Below are 23845 nucleotides of genomic sequence, written 5' to 3' on the forward strand. Positions count from 1 at the left end.
TATGTCAAACTTATTTAAAAATTATACTTTTATATTTATAAAAAATCTGAAATTATGAGTCATGACAATGGTTTTTCAAAACAAGAACAGTGATAAAGTTTGCAAATGTAATGTATTGTTTTCAGTTTCAGATTTGCTATATGTTTGAAATAATAATACATGATAAATGCTTAGATGCATAACAAAGAAGGCAGACTTTAAACATGAACAAGAGGATCCTAAATCATATAACGATGACATATTGCAAATGATAAACTTATGACTTGAACAGTGATAAAGTTTATTGTTAATGAGTATCAAAGTTTCAAACTGATTTGGTATTGAATTAAGTTTGATAAACAACAAGCTAATACAAAAATAAGAAACCAAAATCAGAATCTTAATCAAGGTCCTTAGCTATGATGCTCTCCACCGAGTACCCGGTACGTGGGATACGTGTACCCGGTACTTGGGTACGTGGGTACTCGGTGGGTACGAGTACCAAGGGTGTGGGTACGAGTACCCATGCAACCTTGTTTATTTATGTATTAAATATTTCATTTTGCACTGGTTCATGGTCTTCATGGTCTTTTTTTATGCTCAACTATGTACAATAATGTATCTTATCTTCTTGTGCAGATTTCTGACATCAACTCTGCTATTCCTCGAGATTTCTGACACCCCCTAATTTTAATATTATACGACTGTTCCTGCCCTCTACTTTATAAGCTGACATGGTTGATGGCATTTTGTAAAAGGGATGCTTACCCTCTATTATCCTTATACATTTTTAACAAAAAAACAAGATACAGCTTAGAAGAAATTTTAATCATTAATCACAATGTGAATACAGTCATCAAGGTTGTTAGATATGCTTACGTCAATGAAGCCAGCAAGACAACTCCACATATGTGACAAAAACTGGGTTTGGCGAGCCAATAGTGCACGGTTGTTGACCTTGTCAATAACGAGCATGATCACTACCTTCTCCAAATCCATCATAATTCATGAAATGAAACCATATGAACTTCAGAACCAACAGGATGTAGTTTTTACATGTGAATAGCTATTTTATCTGCTAAAATAACAATAAGAAGGAAAAACCAAACAGACACATTTACAAAAACAGACACAAAATGTGAAATAAGTTATCAAACATACTGGATCTATTTTGGGAAAAAGGCTCCTTTTGCACATATGGTTCCCACATTTTTTTTTTCTTCCATCTTCTTTGAATAATGTCTTTGTCCCACATTTGCAACAGAATTGAACTTGATCATGCCATTCAAGCATTGCTTTTGCCTAGATCTCTCAATAATGTTAGATAAAGTACAATATTTGAAACTGAATTCACATAATATTTAGGGTTTAAAAAAGAAACATTTTCTTAGGGGAAATAAAGCAAGGATGAAGGTTGATTCCTGAGATTAATCCAGCCATAGATTCAACAGAAATGTAACTAATAATTTCTCTAAGGGTTAATCATGTGTATCCAAGCCACCTGTTTGAGAATTCTAGAAGCTATGATGTTAATCCAATAATAATATTAATGACCATGCATATGATGCAAAAGAACAATCAATTGAATGAGTTAAGCATTTTTAGTATGAAAGTGAATTATTCAAGTTTCTAGGTTTTAATCACTTTACAATATGGCGGCCACAGCTAAAATTCAAACAAAGGTCTATATTTTGCTAGGACCTAGAGACCGCTTTGAAAAAAGGATGTGGAGATATCTTAACTATTGGGTTTAAGTGTTTTCATCACAGTTAGAAAAGAAATTTCAAGAAATCTCTATGTTCATCCCACGTTCAAATCAGATCCACTAACCATCTACAGCAGACATAATTGGCTGACTGATTATTTGGGCTCCTCCTTTAGAAGAGGCCATGGCCTCCTCCCAAAATTCTCTTCCACAAAGTTCAAGAAATTCAATCTGCTGTTTCTGAGAAGTAAACTAGTCAGAGTGAAAATAAACTATGCAGTTTCATAAAATACCATGCATGTCGTACAATAAAAAGGCCAGAGTTCCCTACAGAAAAAACAAACACAAGTTGCTACCTCAGAATGAAAACTGACCCTCTAATGTCTCTTTCCCTATAAAAAGACAAAACCTGGCTCTAGCTTCTTATGGTCTCCCTAATTTGGGGATTTATAGGCATCTGTCCAGGCCCTAAAATAAATTACAAAAAATATTAATGAAATTAATAATATAATATTACAACCAAAAATTTAGATTAAAGAAATTATAATAAGAGAAAAAGTGAATGGGAATACATACACAAATACATATAAGTGTATGTATGTATGTATGTATGTATGTATGTATGTATGTGTATATATATATATATATATATATAAAAGAGAAGTAGTGAGTGGAACCATGTGTGTGTGCGCATGTAAGATCAATTAATACCAAACCATATGCACTTAAATGCATGCTGAAAAAGGAGGAATAGCAAGAAAAGGAATAAAAATACAAGAGATGGGGAGTGAGCACCAAAAAGAAAAGAGCTAAGCTGGTAAAGACAAAAGAGGAAGCAAGGCAACAAGCGAAGAGACCACAAAGGAGGAGAGGTGGGCCCAGAGGACATAAAGTTTCAGAAAAGGGAGGAAGAGAGTAGGATGAACAAGGTAAAAAAGGGAGGAATGACACAATAAGGAAGGTTAAGCATGGGGAGGTAGTTGTGGTTTTTGAGGGTAGATAATAAGGCTTTCCAAGATCATATTAAAGACCACTCTGCATCATGATTGAGGTCAGTGGGGTGATTGTAGATTTCTAATGCTTCCTTCATTTTGCTCTTTAAGTTGTCCCCTTTGAGTCAGATTTGAGTGGTTTCCATAAAAATATGATGCTTAGTAGAAGAGGAGTGCTCTTCAGAGGCTTATTTAAGGACATAATCACGCTTGATGCCCGTGCTATGCTCTTTGATTCCAATGTTAAAAAAGTCAACCAATTTCACCAATATAGGGTAAGCCACATAAACACAACCTTGTAGACTTCTTACTCCAAAAGGACATCCCAAAAGCCGTAATGAGAGGGATACATTTTTTCAAGGTAGAAAAGGGTTTAAAGGCACAACAAAGGCCTTTTTTAGTAATTATTTTAAACAATTGGGGAGATGCCTTCAACAAAAGGAAAGTTGAAAAGATGCAACCGAGTGCACCAAAGGTTGGGAGGATGTGGGATTGGAAACCAAGCACAAATTAGATTTAGCTTGTTGAAGACTAGAGATTTTCTGATTGGTATACCCATTCAACCTACAAACTTGATGAAGATGGGACAACTCTTTTCTTGAATTGTCTTCGTCGCAAACACTTGAGGTGAGAAAAAGGATTCAAAAGAATAGAGACGTATAAAGCCTTGGGTCCAAAAAATCACATAGATGATTAGACTTGTAAAATGTGACAACAAAGAAAACATTAGATAGTGAGGAAGCTTTTGGGGAGTTCATTCGGGCAGATTTTGAGTACAAAAAGTTTAGGTCTTTAAAGGCAAGAAACAATCTATAATCAATGACTTTGAGACTAAGACTTTTGGGTCCAACAAGGCAAGAAACCATTGGCCCCTTGGAATCAACCATAGAAAATCACCATACATATACATAATTACAACTCATATGATAATCTCACTTCTTGCTAACAATTAGATTTATCCAGAAAGTGGATCTAATATGGGAGAGGTCTGCAACTAGGGTGTGTTGGCACTATCGTACCCCATATCTATACCCTACTTGCAGGCTTCCAAGTGGCGTGGCTGGCTGACAACCGCTGGCTTGTGTTTGCCTTGGATTTTGTGTTTATTGATTTTGCCTAAGTTTGTTCTTCTTTTTTCTTTTTGGAGTCTTGTTGCTGTGCTAAGTCTCATGAGTCTAGTTTTAGGGCTCACATGTGGGTGCCCTTAAGTTTGAAGATTTCTTGATTTTTGGCTTTAGGCATTCTTTACCCTATACTTGATTATGATGATGCTGATGAATAATGATGTTCTGGTGGTGAAGGATCTGTAGGACGAGGGTTTATTGTCGAATGATGAAGGGAAATCAAACAATAATCATGATACAGCAAGGAGTTCTAAGGGAGAAGGGGGATCTTGTAATAATGGGATGGACAAATCTTGCAACAATAGTTCTGCTGTCAAACCGTTATATAGTACTGTGGTGGTTGATTCTTTAGTTTCGGCGTTTCCATCTTTATCTTTCTTTAGTGGAAGTTTCTTGTGCATTGACAGAGATGATGGAGAAGAATTGACACCGATGGAGAGAGACAGGGAGATGAGACCGACAGTGGAGGTAAATGTGGAGATGATAGCTAAGGTAAGGCCCCATTGCCCTCAAGGAAGACACTCAATCTGGAGCCAAATTATGACATGGTAAAGGCATTTAGGGATGAGCAAAGTAGACTTGAGAATATTGCTATTTTTTTGTCTACTTGGATGTGAAGTTTCTGCCTGCTAGAAAAATTTATAATGCTCTCGTCATAAAATAAATAATTAATTAATCCTTTGTTAATGGGCCGAATGATTTGTTATATCTCGGACCCATCTTTAATTGTTTCTGTAAGTAGGTATGGCCGTTGGCTATCTTTGTACACCCTCGGAAAGTTTTCCCAGACGGGTATTTAAACACGGCATGTAGGTAGTAGTTGATATGCAATTTGATTTATTATTCTTGGTACTGTGAATTCTCATTGGGATTCCATGTTGTTCGCCATTTCAGAAGTGAAAGATCTTCCCTACTTGGCTCTCGTGGTTTCGGTAGGATTCAACCCTCAGCCTATTCTGTTGTGTTCTACTTTGCTTTGGCTCTAGCACATCTGGAGCACCATCATTGTCTACAATTATATATATTTTGTTATCTGGAATCGTTACTCCATTTATTGTTCTGAGTTAACTGGCAAATCTAATCAATCTTGTTTGGCATGCATATTATTTGGAAATATACTTAACCTCCGCATTCAAAATACCTGCAATACAAGTTAGTACAGTACGAAGATAGCCACCAGCCATGCCGTACAACCCAAACACCCCGGCTTCATCTCTCCTACCGTAGAGACAACTTAATCTTCATACTGTACCCTCTCCTCATCACCGCACAGACTCCCTCCTTACACCATATGGCTTATTTTTCCATACTGTACGGCCTCCCTTATACCAACTGTACGACCTAAGCCTAGACAACATATGACCAATCTGCACCGTACGACTAACACAATTGCAGCGTACGGCCAACTCAGACATCATACCCTTCCTACTTTCTGTACCACACCCTCCAACTACTTGATGGGAACGAAATTAGGATACAGTGAAAGCTCGTGTCTGCAGAGAAATTGGAACATTACAGTAGTATTAGAGCCAACCATCCTGCCAGCCTGTGGACAGTGAATGAGAGTTTATAGCTAGAAGAGAAGAAGATCCCATTCAGTTGATAGAATGGCAGAACAAGAACCCATTGTTGCTGAACTCTTGGCGCTACTAAGAGATCTTTCGAGGAATCAAGCATAGATCAATGACACTCAACGAAGAATGGAAGAAACTCCCAAGAAATTGGCAGACAATAAAATATCCGGTGAACAAAATGGTCACAGTGCGGACTCGGCATCGGGTAAGACAAACTCTCATCCAACACTCTCTCGACCTTCCATGTTGTCCTTTCCTTCTCGAACGGAGGTACCACAACAGACAACATTTGAGGAGGTTCAAGGACACTTGAGAGAAGACTGGAAGAATGCAAATTTGGAAGATATATCCTACAAAGAATACGCAGAACTGAGAATGAGATATTCCAAAGGCCGAAATTGAGGATATTTTAACAATGATGTCAAAAGAAAGTTGAGTAAGGTAAATCTATCACCATTTGACGAATCCAAATCCATATCTACTCAAGCATGGGTAATGAAGGTCGATACTTCCCACTTAATCCAATGCCAAAGGAAGAAGCAATCAAATTCTCAGCATTACACTTGGAGGGAGTGGCGCATGAATGGTGGCATCACGGCACCATCACACTAGGGCATGATCAAATACATATGCAAAATTCACTGAAAGATTGATAGATTGATTTGATGGTAAAGATTTGGAACTTAATTTCAAAGAATTGGCACAACTAAGGCAAATTGGATCAATTGACCAATACATCACGGAATTTCAGAAACTCCTTTGTTTTGGTCACGAACATTTCTGAGAGGCGACGGATAGTGCTCTTCATGGACGAACTGACAGAACCACTGAAAGGTTGGGTAAAAGGTTTCAATCTTGCTACCCTTTTAGAAGTTATAAAGAAGGCACGGAGCATGGCATCATCATTGACATTATCCTCTCGAGGTTACGCACACTCCAAACTGCCAGTTTTCCCCAAGGACAAAGATAACAAACCTCTACCAAAGAAACCATCGTTGGACGAAGCCACCAGATAGGAGCTACAAAGGAAGAAATTATGCTTCAATTGCAAGGCACCATGGGATCCTGGGCATAGATGCCTCAATAAAGGAAAGATACACTACATTGAAGTCATATCCGATGATGAGGACGATTAGGAGAATCTACCTACCGAAGACAACCATCCCCATGAGGACACCAAAATGGTTAGCCTGAACCATAAGGAGAGATTGCAGCTTTGGTACAATGCGGAGGAACCATCGCCTTAGCCACGAGCCCGAGGTGTACAGTGTTTCATGTATGGGAAACCCTTCAAGGACAGAGAGTCATCATGATGCTTGATAGTGGAGCCACGCTAAACTTCATAAACTCGTCTTTGGCAAAAAGAAGAGGTCTGCCTACTGAGATGCACACAAGATTTTAGGTCAAGATCGCCAAAGGGACACTTTTTCCTTGTACGCTCCTTGTTCCCCAACTGAGTATCACCATGGCTAACCACACTATGACGGAGGAATTCTTTATAGTGGACCTAGATGATATGGAGGTTATTCTAGGCACACAATGGATGGAGACACTTGATGAATACACTCAAAGCTTCAAACGGATGGACTTCACTTTTGCTGTCAACGGGAAAAAGGTTGATCTTCATGGAATGGCCAATGAGGGACCGAAGGTAGTTTTGGTACAACGGATGGAAGCAATCTTTCACCATGATTGCATTGTATGGGTTGCACATTATTTTGTTTCGGTAGAACCTGTAAAAGGACAATGGACACCTCACCAGGATGATGATCTTCAGAATATCTTGAGTGCTCATGATAAGTTTTTATAGACATTCCTCCTGGCATACCTCCCCATCATGGGTTTGAGCATACCATCGAATTGGAAGCAAGCGCCAAACCAGTCATAACCACACCCTACTGCCATCTTAAGAAATTCAAAGATGAGATCAAAAAAACGATTCATGAACTGTTTGAGAAAGGATGGATCCATCCCAATCCTAGCCCTTTTGCATCCTCAGTAGTATTGATTAAAAAGGAAAGAACGATGCACATGTGTGTGGACTACCGTGCATTGAACAAAAATACAATAAAAAATAGATAACCTATTCCCAGGATCGATGAACTGTTGGATGTTATTACATAGTGTGGTTTATTTTTCAAAAACAGATCTTTGTTCCGGATACCATTAGATCCATATGAGGGAAGAAGGCGTAGAGAAGATGACTTTTTGTTGTCACTACTGGCATTATGTGTTCTTAGTCATGCCATTCGGATTAATGAATGCACCTGCTACATTCCAATTATGCATGAATCGCATCTTCAACAAACAATTGTGTAAGTATTTACTAGTATTCTTTGATGATATCCTTATTTATAGCAAGATGTGGGAAGACTACCTAAAGCATCTGGATGAAATCTTAAGGATCATGAAGGCTTAGTCCCTGTTCACCAAGCAATCCAAATGTGAATTTGGGATGACAGAAATATTGTACCTGGGGCACATTGTCAGTAAATATGGAGTATAGGTTCATCAGGAGAAGATTCAGGGTATCCTTAATCCCCCCCACCCAAAATCGCTCTCTAAATTGCGAGGGCTTTTTGGACTGTGCAGTTATTATCAGAGGTTTGTAAAAGGATCCTCTCAGCTCAACATACCATTAATAGATCTGATAAAAAAAGACTCTTTCCAGTGGAATGAAAAGACGCAACTCACTTTTGATAAGTTGAAAGAAGTAATCAGCACTTGCCCAGTACTCGCCTCACTTGACTTCAATCAACCATTCATTCTGGAGTGTGATGCATCCGGAGTAGGCATTGGTGCGGTATTGATGCAAGAAAGAGACACCATAGCCTATGAGAGTCAGAAGCTTACACAAGCAAAACATCTATATTCCATCTATGACAAAGAGATGTTAGCCATCGTACATGCACTGACCAAGTTCCGATAGTATCTGGTGGGTGCCAAGTTTGTCCTCCATATGGATCATAATAGCTTGAGATATTTTTTGGAGCAACGTGACTTGAACGAGAGGCAACAAAAATGAATAAGCAAGGTTTAGGCTTTTGATTTTGACATTGAATATGTGAAGGGAAAGAACAATGTGGTTGCAGATGCCTTGTCCAATAAACCCGCCATCTACTTACTAACTCAAATTTCAGCTGACTGGAAAACACATTTATTGGTGGAATATTCCAAAAACACATTTACTTGTGAGCTAATGGACGGGAACACTTAGGATGATCAGTACAAAGTGGTGGATGACATCATTCACTACAAGAATCAGATATACTTAGTGTCAAAATTCAAACTGAAGCAGAAAATCTTGAAGGAGATACATGCCTCACCCTTGGTTGTACACCCAGGTTTCTTCAAAACTTACAGAATACTCAGGGAGAGCTTTTCATGGAAAGGCCTTAAAGGAGACATATTGCAGTATGTAGGAGAGTGTGCAGTCTGCTAGCAAAACAAATCTGAACATACTCTACCCATCGGATTACTGCAACATTTGCCTATACCAAAACAGAAGTGGGAAAGTTCTCGATGGACTTCATTACTGGACTTCCCAAGGTGAACAGAAAGGATTGTACCTTCGTGGTAATTAACAAACTGACAAAGTATGCACATTTCTTTACCATCTCTTTTGATTTTCAAGCTGCATAGGTAGCCAAATTACTTTACAGAGAATTCTTCCGTCTACACCATGGTTACCAGGAGACCCGTCTACTACACTTGGAGACGCGTCTCGGAGACCCCCAGTATCGAAGACACGTCTCTAGGTACCGGAGATGTCCCCAAAAATGTTTGGATGCACGAGGTTTTGGTTGCCATCTCCAAAGTCCCCCAACCAACAATTGATGTCTCCCACCAAATATATTGAGCATAAGGCATCATAAAACTCCAAAATCTTATCCTCTATCATCACCCCTTAAAAATTTGTTATTACTTATATCATATATGTTAGTAATTATAATGATAGCCACTATAGTTTTCCAATCAATTTGCTTAATTGCCTCTAGAAAGACTTGTCAATGATGTATAATTACTTCTTTATTAAACAATAATTAACGTCTCCAAGTACCCCCGTCTCCTATTTTTGAAAATCAGCCATACCAATACCAGTACCAGTCTCCAAGGTCTTCAAGTACCCCAGTCTCCTGGTAACCTTGGTCTACACAGATAACCCCGAAACATTGTTAGTGACCGGGATGGTCGATTTATCAGTATTTTTTGGACAGAATTGTTTCAATTGGCGAGAACATAATTGTCACCAAGTACTAGCTACCACCCTCAGACAGACAAACAGACGGAGATTGTAAACAAGTGGCTAGAAGGCTGCCTTTGAAACTACATTTCGGCACAACAATGGGCATGGGTTAAATGGATGCATCTAGGGGAATATTGCTACAACATCACTTACCACATGTCCATCGGGAAGGCACCCTTCAAAGCTCTATACGGGTATTGATGGAGCTCTATTTTGGAAAAATTAGAGTCTCCATTTGTTACCTTCTTTCACCCATATCACTATCAACTTTACTTTTTGGATTTTTATATCTGAGTTGTTATAATATGCTTTCCTTTTATATCCCTAGAGTATACTTTCATACACCATTCGTCTAATGTAAAACCAATTCTAAAAAGGACCATCTTCTTCACATGGAGTTTTATACAATTCCAAACCAAGCCATACTTGAACAAACTAAACACAATTCCATTACACTTTTACATTGTATCTGCAAATAGACCAAGACATATATAGGCAACCTCAAAGTTGACAGTTTCTAATTCAAAAGGGGAAGTTGAATCAGTGAAAACAAAATTAAGCAATGACATTTTCTGACTATGAATCAATTAAAGATCTCACCAAGATACCACAAAATACAAATTTGGGACAGATGCTAGCACACAAGGCCAATATACAGGAGGGTGATACATTGGAATTACCAGCAACTGAGGGATTCTTTCTCATACATTAGATCATTCGGAGACTCAGATCAGTAGTGTATTAGAAATAAACAATGTGTGTCGTCATAGACTCCATGGTACCTTCACATATATATGCAATGCCAGCTATGTCTAGAAATAATCAAATCTTATGAGGAACGATGTTCTCAGCAAAAGTAAAACATAACATACTGTATGAAGCAATACCATCAGTCATTCAGAAAAATTCTGGAACGATACCCTGCCTCACTATGGATATCAACAATATTAAAAGCAACAATAAGTGGTGGATACTTAAAAGCCAGATACATCATGTGCATATGCAAACAATGAATGCTCGTTGGAGATGATTGTAGCAACAGTGAATGTAAGACCAAATGCGATAAACTGTGACATAAAGATAAAATGCAGAGGTGACTAATACACCCGGAGGGAGTCTAGGCGGCAAGATATCTTGATACATAACAACAACAAATAGAGAAAGAATGGACAAGAGAGCTTGCAACCATATATGTCCTTAGTCGTCTGCCATGTCATTCAAGGCTTTGAAAAATGACTCGTGCAAACTCAGAATCATCCCCTCCATTAGCGGAAAAATCTTTGTTCGATGTGCACTTGGAGGTTAAAGGAACCTACACAATGATTATGATCTATGCCTGTACAGAAAGGAAGATATATGATATCACCCCGCAAATATGATCAGGGGTCTCATGTAGCAAGAAAGCGACATAGAAGAAATATGACGCCCAATATCCACTTGTTCTTTGGATTTCCCGATGACTTGAGAATTGTTACCAGTTTAGTATCTACGCAAAAAGTATTTGGAGATTGTCTTCTACATATGGTAAGGGTGTGAGAAGAGAAATATTCAGGAAACAATTCAAGAGCTAATCGATGACAAAATCAAAACATAAGTCAAAATATAATGTTTGGGAAATGGATGTATTTAACGATTATTTTAAGAAACATAATTAATATTAAAGGAGATGTGATCTACTTTTGAAGAGAAACAACATTTAGTTTTAAAAGGTCACATTCCTTTGCTATTTAAGAAATAAAAGGTGTATCATTTGAAAATACAAGGTAAGACATTCGAAAACATTCATATTAAGAAGAAGCATTTTATATTTATTTGTACAGACGAATAAGGAGCAATAATATGACTTTGTAATATGAATTCAATTATTTTATTTTAATAATAAAATAAGAAGTCTTTTGTTTATTATTAAAGGCATGGAGATTTAAACTACAAATGAATCATCCTTTGTAATTATTTTTTGGAATTTGTATACGATTTAAATGTCGGATAAGTGGACAAGGTCATTTAGCATTTTAAATTTGATCATCACAAATATTGTGAAATATAAAATTGTTTTTGTATCTGTGTCCAGTTTGTCTCCCTACCAAAGGAGTTAAAGCTCAATCTGGACTAATTTAAGATTGCATAAATATTTGATCTGTTGCATCTTGATTATTTAATTGTTGGCACTATAAGTGCATAAGAACTTTATAAAGTTATACGTGAAAATTCATTGAAGTTGACTCTATTGCCCGGATGAGCAAAAGGCACTAGTCTTTCTATTATTGAAGTCAAAAAATCTATATATTTCTTCCTACAAGCATCAAATTTATTATTATTCAATTATACAAAACATTCAACCATTATCGAGCATCTAGTTTTCATTTTAATTGAATTTGAGGACCTCGCCAACCGGAGAACTCCAGAAGTTCAAATTCGCTATAGAAAAGCCTTGAACCAGACAATCAGCGTTTGAGGTGAAGGTTTACCTGCCTAGGTGTAGCGGAGCCTGAAGTGCAAGGGAATCGAGAAGTATTCCCATTCGTTGGCCAGAATTGATTGAGAAGTCCTATTGGAGAAGTGGCAGGCTCTTGGATTTCCAATCTATGGTTTTGAGAACCAACAAATTGGCGACTCTGCTGAGGAGAGTTGCTCGCAATACATATTGCGAAGTTACCCAGAATTTGTAAGTTCGTGGATCAGTATCAGAAAGAAGTTGTATCGGTTTGTTTGGAAGTGTACTCTGCTAGAAGCGAGAACCCAAAAGATCAACACATTCCTTGAAAGAGGTGGCGACCCTATTCAATAAAATTTTAGTTGGTAGCTTTGTTGAGGGAGAAGACTTAGAAGGAAATAATTTGATTACCTAAAATGGACAATATGTACTACGATCAAGAAACAAATCTATGTTACACCATGGAGGAAGAATACATACACCCCTTAGATGCATTTTTCAATCTAGAAAGATATGAAGGCGAGAAATCAGCACATTTGTTTATAAGGATGGTGGATATTTTTCGAGAAGTACCTTCATACATCATGCCTCCACGCAAAGAATTGATAAGAAAATTTTGTCAGTTGGGAATCTCAGTAGATGACCCGAATTTCAAGCTTCTCTTTCAAATAATGGATGAAAGTTCAAGTTATCTATCTCCTTTGGATGCATTTTGGAACTTAGAAAAGCAAGAAGATGAATCTGCAACACAATTCTTTATGAGAATGTTTAATGTTTATCAAGAAATACCTTCAGAATACAGACCTCCATCATCTAATCTTCTCTACAGGATGCGGGAGTTAGGCCTCTTATATGATCATCAATTTCTTAACTTTCTCAAACTTATGGATAATGAACTAGTTGCAGAGGAAAATGAATGTGAGACTGAAGTAATCTATGAGTCAAATGAAGTTTCAAATTCAAATGGAGATGAAATTTTGAACATTCTGAAGGAGAATCAGCTCATGATGATACTTATATGCCTACAGATGACAATGAATGTGAAAATGTGGAGGAAGATTCTCTAAGTGTAGAGGAAATTTCAGCCTTGTTAGATTTGGAATTATCAGAAACATATTGAAAGAAATGGTCCAAATTTTTTCCCGAATCACCATGGTGAGCAAGGTGATGGATCAGTGCATTCTCAAGAGGTATTGGATGACGAAGATGGTAATTCACAAGAATCATATAGTGAGGATGAAGTAGAACTGCATACAATGTATGAACATGGGGAAATTTCAGAAGATAATGTTGATGAAGACATTAGTCTTGTTGATAACATATTTGTTGATCCGGACGAAAGCTCTCATGATAGTATGGCTGAATTATCTACATTCTTGAACCCATTGTTTGAGGAAGAAGAAATAGAAGATATGTCTGAATTTTCTATGTTTTTAAATCCTTTATTTGAGGAAGATCTTCCATGCAGCCAAATCCATCAGCAACATGATGAAGATAGAAGGCCTGATGACCGCTTTAAAGATGATGAAACTCAAGATATGAATGAGGAAGTGTGTTCAGAAGATGAGCCTTCTTTCAATTCATCCTATGAGCAAGAGGTACATCAAACATGTGAAGGTGAGGTGGAATCAGCCATGCATAATGGGGAGGATATGTTGGAGAATAGTTTTGAAAATTTTCCAAGTATCATATCTAATGGAGTTCTTGATGAGAGAGAGATAACATTTCCTGAATGCAAATTATCTTCGAATTCTTTTTGTGAAGATGGGTCAGATTATGTATATAAAGATGTTCCATTCAGCAGAAATTGCAGTACATCAAATGATCTCTCAAAGCCTAAATATGAGATGGATACCAACGATTGCATTGATCAAACAAATCCATTAAGTGTTGTCCATAAAAACGATGCATCAAATTCAGCAAGGTTCAAATGTTGGGGTTGAATGATTCAGAAATTTATCTATTTCTAAATACTCTTGTTGATGAAGAAAAGGTGAATTCTGATTCTAAACAAATGATGAAGGGAAAGCATATCATGATTAAAAGAAAGGAGGTGTTACATGATCAGAATTGAGTGTTTGATAGAGGGAAGAACCTATGTTCATTTTTGGGGGGCCTGGGGCCACCCAATTTCACCGTGCATCATGTTAAGCATGGATGCTCAGTCTGCTCCTCTAGAGATAGCTGGAATCTCATTATGCCCTTAGGGAGCATATGTCCCCAGCAAGAGCCACTAATGGAGCTCTATTTTTGGCAAAATTTAGAGCCTCAATTTGTTACCCTCTTTCACCCATATCACTATCAACTTTACCTTGTGGATTTTTATATCTGATTTGTTATAATATGCTTTCCTTTTATATCCCTAGAGTGTACTTTCATACACCATTTGTCTAATGTAAAACCAATTCTAAAAAGGGCCATCTTCTTCACATGGAGTTTTATACAATTCCAACCCAAACCATACTTGAACAAACTAAACACAATTCCATTACACTTTTACATAGTATCTGCAAACAAACCAAGACATATATAGGCAACCTCAAAGTTGACAATTTCTAATTCATAAGGGGAAGTTGAATCAGTGAAAACAAAATTAAGCAATGGCATTTTCTGACTATGAATCAATTAAGGATCTCACCAAGATAACACAAAATACAAATTTGGGACAAACGCTAGTACACAAAGCCAATATACAGGAGGGTGATATGTTGGAATTACTAGCAACTGAGGGATTCTTTCTGATACATTAGATCATTCGGAGACTCAGATCAGTGGTGTATTAGAAATGAACACTTTGTGTCATCATAGACTCCATGGTACCTTCACATATATATGCAGTGTCGGCTATGTCTAGAAATAATCAAATTCTTATGAGGAACGATGTTCTCAGCAAAAGTAAAACACAACATACTATATGAAACAATACCATCAGTCATTCAGAAAAATTCTGGAATAATACCCTACCTCACTATGGATATCAACAATATAAAAGCAACGATAAGTGGTGGAGACTTAAACGCCAGATACATCATGTGCATATGAAAACAATGAACACCCGTTGGAGATGATTGTAGCAACAGTGAATGTAACACTAGATGCGATAAATTGTGACATAAAGATAAAATGCAGAGATGACTAATACACCCGGATGGAGTCGAGGCGGCAAGATATCTTGATACATAACGACAACAAATAGAGAAAGAATGAACGGGAGAGCTTGCAACCATATGTGTCCTTAGCCATCAGCCATGTCATTCAAGGCTTTGATAAATGAATCGTGCAAACTCAAAATCGTGCCCTCCATTAGCGGGAAAATCTTTGTTCGATGTGCACTTGGAGGTTAAAGGAACCTACACGATGATTATGATCTATGCCCATACAGAAAGGAGGATATATGATAGATAGATAGATAGATAAAATTTTAACGTCCACGAGGCTAAAAATAGCCTATGGGACAGCAAGACAACTCAAACAGACTTAAGTAACAATGTTCGTTGCTTGTGTAGGATGATGATGAGTCCACCCAATTGCACAGTGTACTCTTCGTTGAATAGGTTATGCCAAGAACTGTCACATATAGTGTCCGCAAATTTATCTCTACTACTCTTGTAGGCTTCACATTCTAAAATAAAGTGCTGTTCAGTTTCCACTTTCCCAGAATTGCAGAATCTGCAAATTCTCTCTTCCCAAGCCTCCTTTGGCCTCTTCCAACGTCTGGTCTCACAACGAAGTTGGTGAGAGTTGGTTCTCAGCTGAGCAATAAGAATTTTAGCCCTCCAAGAAATGTTGGCTCCTATGTATGCTTTTTGGAGTTGATCACAAGCGGGGTTGAACTCATTTATATAATATAATTTCTTCCTTCCGATCTCGCTTCCCCAATTTCTCTTGTAGAATTTCTCCATGACAAAGACCTTTATTTCTTTATTATTTGTGGGGCACATATTGAATTGAATATTCCATTTACTCATCCATTTGATGTTTTGTTGCATCCATGTCCTTTTTCGCTGTCATAGTGTGTCGCTAAAGACCACTTTAGGCCATCTATCCTCTTTCCATTTTTTCGATTCTTTTTAGATAACTTAGAAGGCGAACCATAGCAAGTGCCTCAATAGGAGCAGCCCCCATTTCACTTAGCATGATATCATATGGAACAGTGCTTTTGATTTTAAACTTGCTTGTGATCAAGCGCTTTTGGATTCCTTCGATTTGTTTCCATTGTGCTATAGTAGTGTTGCTGGCCCATAATTCACACCCGTAAAGAGCAATTGGCAACACAAGAAGACCAAACAAGGTTTGAATAGTTTTCCAATCCCACAACTCTGCTTCACGACACCTATTCTGAAGAGCATAAAAAGCCTTCCACCCACCTAATATCCTTTTATACCTGCAGCTAGACCAGCTTTGTTTTTTGTTGAAATCGATGCCAAGGTATTTATACTCCGCAACTTCTTCAAGAACACTTCCATTGTAATAAAATTCATGTTGGTGTTGTTTTTTATTATTAGAGAAAATCATAACCTTAGTCTTGCTGATATTGACCTGCATCCCCACCATTCTGCAAAACCGCTCAAGAGAAGATAGATGATCTTGCAAACCATAGGCAGATTTGGCATTTAAAATGAGATCATCCGCATATAGGAGCAGCTTTATAACAAATTCACCTAGCTGAATGCCTTCACCCTTTTGCATATTTAACCACTTTTCCAGTTTGTCAATATATAAACCAAACAAAGTGGGAGATAAAGGGCAGCCCTGTTTGACCCCGATATCGCTCCTAAAACATTCTGAAATGCCATCTGAAGTTCTGATTTTAACTTTCACCTCTTCGTACATCCTATGAACAGCAAGAAAGCGGCATAGAAGAAATATGACGCCCACTAACCACTCGTTCTTTGGATTTCCCAATGACTTGAGAATTGTTACCAATTTAGTATCTACGTAGAAAATATTTGGAGATTGTCTTCTACATATGGTAACAGTGTGAGAAGAGAAATATTCAAGAAAGAATTCAAAGGTTAATCGATGACAATATCAAAACATAAGTCAAAGTATAATGTTTGGGAAATTGATGTATTTATCAATTATTTTAAGAAACATAATTAATATTAAAGGAGATGTGATCTACTTTAAAAGAGAGATGACATTTAGTTTTAAAAGGTCACATTCCTTTGCCATTTAAGATATAATAGGTGTATCATTTGAAAATACAAGATAAGACATATTCGAAAACATTCATATTAAGAAGAAGCATTTTATATTTATTTGTACGGAGGAATAAGGAGCAATGACTTTGTAATATAAATTCGATTGTTTTATTATTATTCAATTAATTTATTTTAATAATAAAATAAGGAGTCTTTTGTTTATTATAAAAGGCATGGAGATTTAAACTTGAGATGAATCGTCCTTTGTAATTATTTTTTGGAATTTATATACAATTTAAATGTTGGATAAGCGGACAAGGTCATTTAGCATTTTAAATTTGATCATCACAGATATTGTGAAATATAAAATTGTTTCCGTATCTGTGTCCAGTTTGTCTCCCTACCAAACAAGTTAAAACTCAATTTGGACTAATTTACGATTGCATAAATATTTGATCTATCGCATCTTGATTATTTAATTGTTGGCAGTATAAGTGCATAAGAACTTTATAAGTTGTACATGAAAATTCATTGAAGTTGACTCTATTGCCCGAAAGAGTAGAAGACACTAGTCTTTCTATTATTGAAGCCAGAAAATCTATACATTCCTTCCTACAAGCATCAAATTAATTATTATTCAACTATACAAAACATTCAACCATTATCTAACATCCAGTTTTCATTTTAATTGAGTTCGAGGACCTTGCCAGCCGGAGAACTCCAGAAGTTTAAATTCGCTATAGAAAAGCCTTGAACCAGACAGTCAACGTTTGAGGTAAACCAATCACTATATAGCCAACTCAATTGCACCGTACGACCAATCTGCATCATACAACTAACACAATTGCAGCATACGGCCAACTCAAACATCATACCCTTCCTTACTACTTTCCATACCACACTATCCAACTACTTGATGGGAACAAAATTAGGATATAGTGAAAGCTCATCTTCTGCGGGGAAATTGGAACATTACAAAATTTTGGACGACTGGCTTAACAATGTTTGGGGAAAGAAACTTGGAATTGTAGTTAATTTTAACAAAATGATACAAAGAGGCATGTTTGTTATTTTTCTTAAAACACATGCTATGCAAGAAAAAGTGTTAAAGAAGGGTTTGTGAAGTGTAGGACAAACCTTGTTTCGAGATTTTTCGTGGTTGCAAGTAGTAAACCAGAGCAAACACCTACTAATTCCTCTCCTTTATGGGTGGAGTTGCAGAATATTCAACTAGAGGTTTGGTCTTTTCTCCCGCTTATGTTAAAACCTTAGGGGTCTGTCCTTCAAATTGAACAAGCTAAAATCACCCTCCCGCACTTGAATGCCAGAGCCCTTATTTCTCTTGATTTGGATGTTTCCTTTCTGGAAGAAATCTCAGTCAAAATTGAAAACGAAACCTTTTGTTGGAAAATCCATAAATTGGGGGAATTTGGGTGCTTGCTTTCACTGTAAGTTAAAAGGACATAATGAAAAGGATTGCCCATTGTTGAAAAATATTTTCAAAGATTTTAATGAGGAAAAGATGGCAGCACAAAATGTGAATGCTAAGAATATTACTAGCAAGAGTTCTGAAAATGTTAACACTAATAAGAAAAATGAAGGTTGGAATGCCATGAACAATAACTTGAATGGAAACTCTAGTGATAATAATTTTGTTACTTGTCATAATCCTCTTTATGATGTTGAATATGTGGTTGTTCGTGCAGATAAGAAAATGGATGTGAATCCCAAGAACCCATTCGGTGCTAAGCCTTTATACATCCCTGTTAACAGAGAAAAAGTTAATGATGACAATGCCCCAATTTTGAATGCTCAACAATTAGCTCTTAGCAAGCTAAATTTGAATAGTAGTATGGATGTGATTTTAAAACAGCATAATTTGAATGAATTTAATAGTCCACCTAGGTCCTCTAGCCTAATGCAGAATGGTGTGGCTTCTAACCTTGACAATCCTTGTGCTATTGTCCCTAAGGATAGCCCTAATGAAGGATTTGTTGAAGTTATTGGAAAAAAGAAGAGGAAGACCTATGAAAGAACTAATAGTGCAAAAAATTGTGAAAGAAGCAACAGAGTAAAAAACATTGAGACCCCAAATTGTTTTAACAGACTCTTTAAGAGTTCTGAATTATCAAATTGTCAATCATGAATCTGCACATATATAGTTGGAATATTAGAGGGCTTGAAATGCTTGATAGAAAGTATATGGTTAGGAGTTGGTCTAACAAACTCCATAATAAAGATATCATTTGTCAGCAAGAAATTAAAGTTACTAGGTATCGTGCCTTTAACACCCTCAAATTTGTATAGGATAAGGCTAAATGCTTATACTCTAGTCACCAAAAAGCGAAAGGTGGGGGTGGCTTTGCTTATCGGCCCAAATGGGTGGAGAATCTTGTGTTTCATTGTTACTCCCCCTGGCATAGAGTTATTTGGGAAATTTTCAATGTCAATAACTCACCTATAGGAGTCTATAATATTTATGCTTCCAATGATTATAGAGAAAGAGCTCTTCTTTGGGATTGGTTAGCTGATGACCTCCCAGAAGCTAATTGGATCTTCATGGGAGACTTTAACATGATTGAGAACACTGAAGATAAAAGAGGAGGGTCTAGACAGTGTTGGAAAGAAAATTAACATTACTTCTAGTCAAAATTTAAGAGAAGATTTCAAATTCATGATCCCCTTGATAAAAAGAAGAATGATTTTGAAGGCATCTAGTTTACTTGGTGCAATAATCAAGCTCTAGGTAAAAGAATTTATTGCAGAATTGATAGAGTCTATTTAAATCCCTTTCTTTTTAAGTTGAAACATCAAAACTGTTGGTGGAAATAAATATTTACTATTTACACTTACTTAAGTTTACTTAAGTTAATGCATATTTTTTATTATTTATTTATTAGTCACCTAGGAGTATGCGTACTCTTGTGAGTTATCATGTTGACAACACAAGGGTCCGCACCTCTTTTATGCACATGCTATCTACAACACAGGAGTTAGCACACTAATTAAGCACATGGTGTCTACAACCTTCTAATCTTATCCACTCATCTAGAATGTTGGAGAAGGTGTGTAATTAATTGTCAATGCTTATCTTATCTCCTAGTTGTTTCTAGAGACATTCTAAGTGCTTCCTGAGAGGCCTTTATATACAGGCACTCCTAGTGTGTTTGCACAACACATCATATACTGAACAAAGCAATGTATTAGGACATACTCTGAGTAATAGATCATATCCATTTTTTGGTCTACAGTCGTGCTTGTGTTTGAGTTCTACGATCTTGGGTGAATCTTGCCCTTAGGCAAATTCTTACATGGTCTCATCACATAGCCATTTCGAGACCATTGTTGCTTTAGCACCACAGCCCGACTCTGGAGTATCGCAGAAATTGGGAGTGTTTAGCATTAGATCCAACCTCGCCATTGTGTCTGGAACGCTGATTTGGTGAAAATTGGCTATAAAGCTACCTACCCTAGGCCAAAGTCGATTGTGAGTTTTTTTTTGCAAACCGACACCCGAAGGACCGATTTGCAGAATTGGTATGATCATTTCAGATCTGTACATTTAATTTTCAGATCTAATTTTTTTTTCACCTGCATCTCTTCTATTTTTTTCAGATCTACATTATTTTTTAGAAAATTTCTGGCCATAGGGCCATAGGAGGGATTTTTTGCAGGTGAAGATTGAAGCTTGCTAGTGCAAATCAGATATTTGAATCACATTTAGAAGGTCCAAAAACCCCCAGATCGGATTTTGTTTCATCCAAATTGGACATCTAAGGCAAAATCTAGAGCCATTTGATTTTTGGAGGTGCAGCGACGATTCAGAAAACATAACAGTAGCAACGATTTTCAAACAGCGATATCTCCCTCATATTGACTCCTTTTTGCGAGCAACTTTTTTTGTTTTGGGGTAGAATTTTGTGATCTACACATTGGTGCAGGTGGTTTGAGATCTTTGTTCCTAAATTTTTCTACAACTCCAAAATCCCGATTTTTGCCACTTAAAATGCTTAGTACGGGCTCATCTGGACTCTAAATCAAGTTCTGTTTTTTTTGAAAGTGCATTTTTTTTGTCTACTTTTCAAATCTGCAATCAGATTATAGGTTTTGTGGACAGAAATGCTACTTTCAGAAATAGGCCCTAAATTGGCAAGTGGCTATCAAGCGCCTAAATCATAGATTGGGGGGGGGGGGGGGGGGTTTCTTTGATTCTTTGGGGGTTCATTGATTGATCTCATGGAGTCTTGTCAGATTTGTCAGTCTGGTATTAGACCACAGTTGACAACAAAGAACTATCACAAATGAAATACTTTGATAGTTGACCATCTAAGAGAACATCCAGGATTGCTTCCTTATCTCTATTCAATGCCACCACATTTTAATTGGACATATATTATCAAACTTAATCAATTTCTGTGTAAAAGTATGACTAAGGAATCTTTTTCTCCTCTTAGATTGGCACATTTTCCTTGTGATATTTGGTGGTCTATTTGGGAAGCATATGGAGATCCCTGTGATCCTCCATCTCCAGAGGACTTTCTACATCCAGTCACTCCAGCTATGGTTTCTTCAACTTCAGATGAGATCACACCTCCAGCTCCTGTTGCTCCTACTGATCCTGTTCCAACCACAGATGCTTCAGATTCAGTGCAACAGGACACTATATGTCTTCCTACTTTACCTTCTTGCGAAGACTTCCTTCTCGCCGTTGCAGGCCTATTCATGGAGTCTCACATTGAAGATGTAGGAGACATTATTGATGACATCCATCTTCTTTTTGAGGCAGATACTTCATTCATTGCCATAGTGACAGATTCATGTACTTCAGCACTGCAGGGTACACATGGTCTTCCAAGTGATGATTTCTTGCCAGACATTTCAGCTTTGTTCTTGGAGTCACACACAGCAGACATGGGAGACTTTTATTGCTTCTCTTTGCTGAGGATTCTTCTACAGTTGTTGTGAGGGCTCACTCTGACCCTCAAGTCCATTCTCTACATGATCAATCTTTTTAGGTTGGCGTGATTGTGGATTCTTCTTTACAGCATCTGCAGGAGGTCTCTTTCACATTTGAGAAGACTGTTGGTTTCCTGAAACAGGTTCCACCACACTCCTTGTCCAATCTACACTTCTCTTCAGCCATTTTGGAGGAAGCCATCATCAGTATCGACACAAGGACTTTTGAACAGGTTTCAGCGACACCGGTCATCATAGAGATTCCTTCTCCATACAGGGGACATATCTCCTTTGTACCCTTGCCTTTGTTTCTGCAAAAGGAGAGGAACATCATTCTATGGTCATGGATCAACTTCTACATCAGAGCATTTCTCACTGATCGGCACACTACTTTTAGGGGGGGAGGACTACCTTGTCTACTTCTCCTTTTTTGGGGGGGGCCTTTTTCCTCTTGAGGGGTTTTGTCCTTCTCCTTCTTCTTTATATTGTATATATTGGATGTATGTCATAATGGGGGGGTCTTGATTACTCCATCCATCCATGCATCCCTTTTCATCTCTTTTTTTGGGGGAGGGTTTTTCCCATGAGGTTTTCCCTATTTCTCCACTTTATGAGAGATTTGCATTTTCATTATGTACATGGGTACCTAACATGGCCTAGTAGCTGAGACCCATTATGCATCTTCATCATAGTTTTCATAAGCTTAAGGGCATTCCCGTAAGTTGCACTTAAGGGGGGGTGTTGGTATAAATAAGTATTTACTATTTACACTTATTTAAGTTCACTTAGGTTAATGCATATTCTTTATTATTTATTTATTAGTCACCTAGGAGTATGCGTACTCTTGTGAGTTGTCATGTTGACAACACAAGGGTCCGCACCTCTTTTATGCACATGTTGCCTACAACACAGGAGTTAGCACAATAATTAAGCACATGGTGTCTACAACCTTCTAATCTTATCCACTCATCTAGAATGTTGGATAAGGTGTGTGCTTAGTTGTCAATGCTTATCTTATCTCCTGGTTGTTTCTAGAGACATTCTAGGTGCTTCCTGAGAGGCCTTTATGTACAAGCACTCCTAGTGTGTTTGCACAACACATCATATACTGAACAAAGCAATGTATTAGGACATACTCTGAGTAATAGATCATATCCATTTTTTGGTCTACAGTCGTGCTTGTGTTTGAGTTCTACGATCTTGGGTGAATCTTGCCCTTAGGAAAATTCTTACAAAAACAATGTTTCTCCTGGTGTGGTTACTCCTGCTAGTATGTCTGATCACTCTCCCATTTATGCTTGCATTGATAATTTGGAGAATGAGAATAGTTGCACTTTAAGTAAAAAAGGGTTCTTCAAGCTTTAATGTCTCCCTACTTTAGGAGGATGACATTAAAAATACTTTGTATATGGTGTCCATGATGACCAATATGTGCAACAAAGATGCCTTGGCCCAATCTAGGTGAATGATCAAGGTGGATACTTGAAGAAAGATTTTCCAAATCATGGGGTGTAAGGAAGCTAAGGATAGGAGAAGTGAGAATGAATACCAAAAGAAACTTAATAGAATTGAGAAGGATTTACAAGATAGAAGGAGAGATTTGAATTTAGAGAAAGACCTGATTGATACTAAGATGCACTTGAAAAAGATTCAGGGCTAGAAAGTTAGAGCTAAGGCCAACTGGTTGCAGG

General features: G+C 37.3%; 1 protein-coding gene across 4 annotated transcripts in view; it reads right to left on the reverse strand.

The window, feature by feature from the left end:
- The window catches only part of LOC149552242 (nudix hydrolase 19, chloroplastic-like), a 153352-nt gene that overhangs the window by 94894 nt on the left and 34613 nt on the right, over positions 1 to 23845 (reverse strand). For all 4 annotated transcript variants that reach the window (XM_089787765.1, XM_089787763.1, XM_089787764.1 and 1 more), the window contains exons 2-3: positions 1141 to 1281; positions 859 to 963 (exon numbers count right to left, since the gene is read on the reverse strand). In XM_089787765.1, coding sequence (XP_089643891.1) covers positions 859 to 963; positions 1141 to 1281 — 246 coding nt within the window. The remainder of the gene's footprint in view (positions 1 to 858; positions 964 to 1140; positions 1282 to 23845) is intronic.

This window comes from Cupressus sempervirens, chromosome 6 (assembly GCF_028749045.1).
Source record: "Cupressus sempervirens isolate cs-2001-9-10 chromosome 6, ASM2874904v1, whole genome shotgun sequence".
Classification (NCBI taxonomy): domain Eukaryota; kingdom Viridiplantae; phylum Streptophyta; class Pinopsida; order Cupressales; family Cupressaceae; genus Cupressus; species Cupressus sempervirens.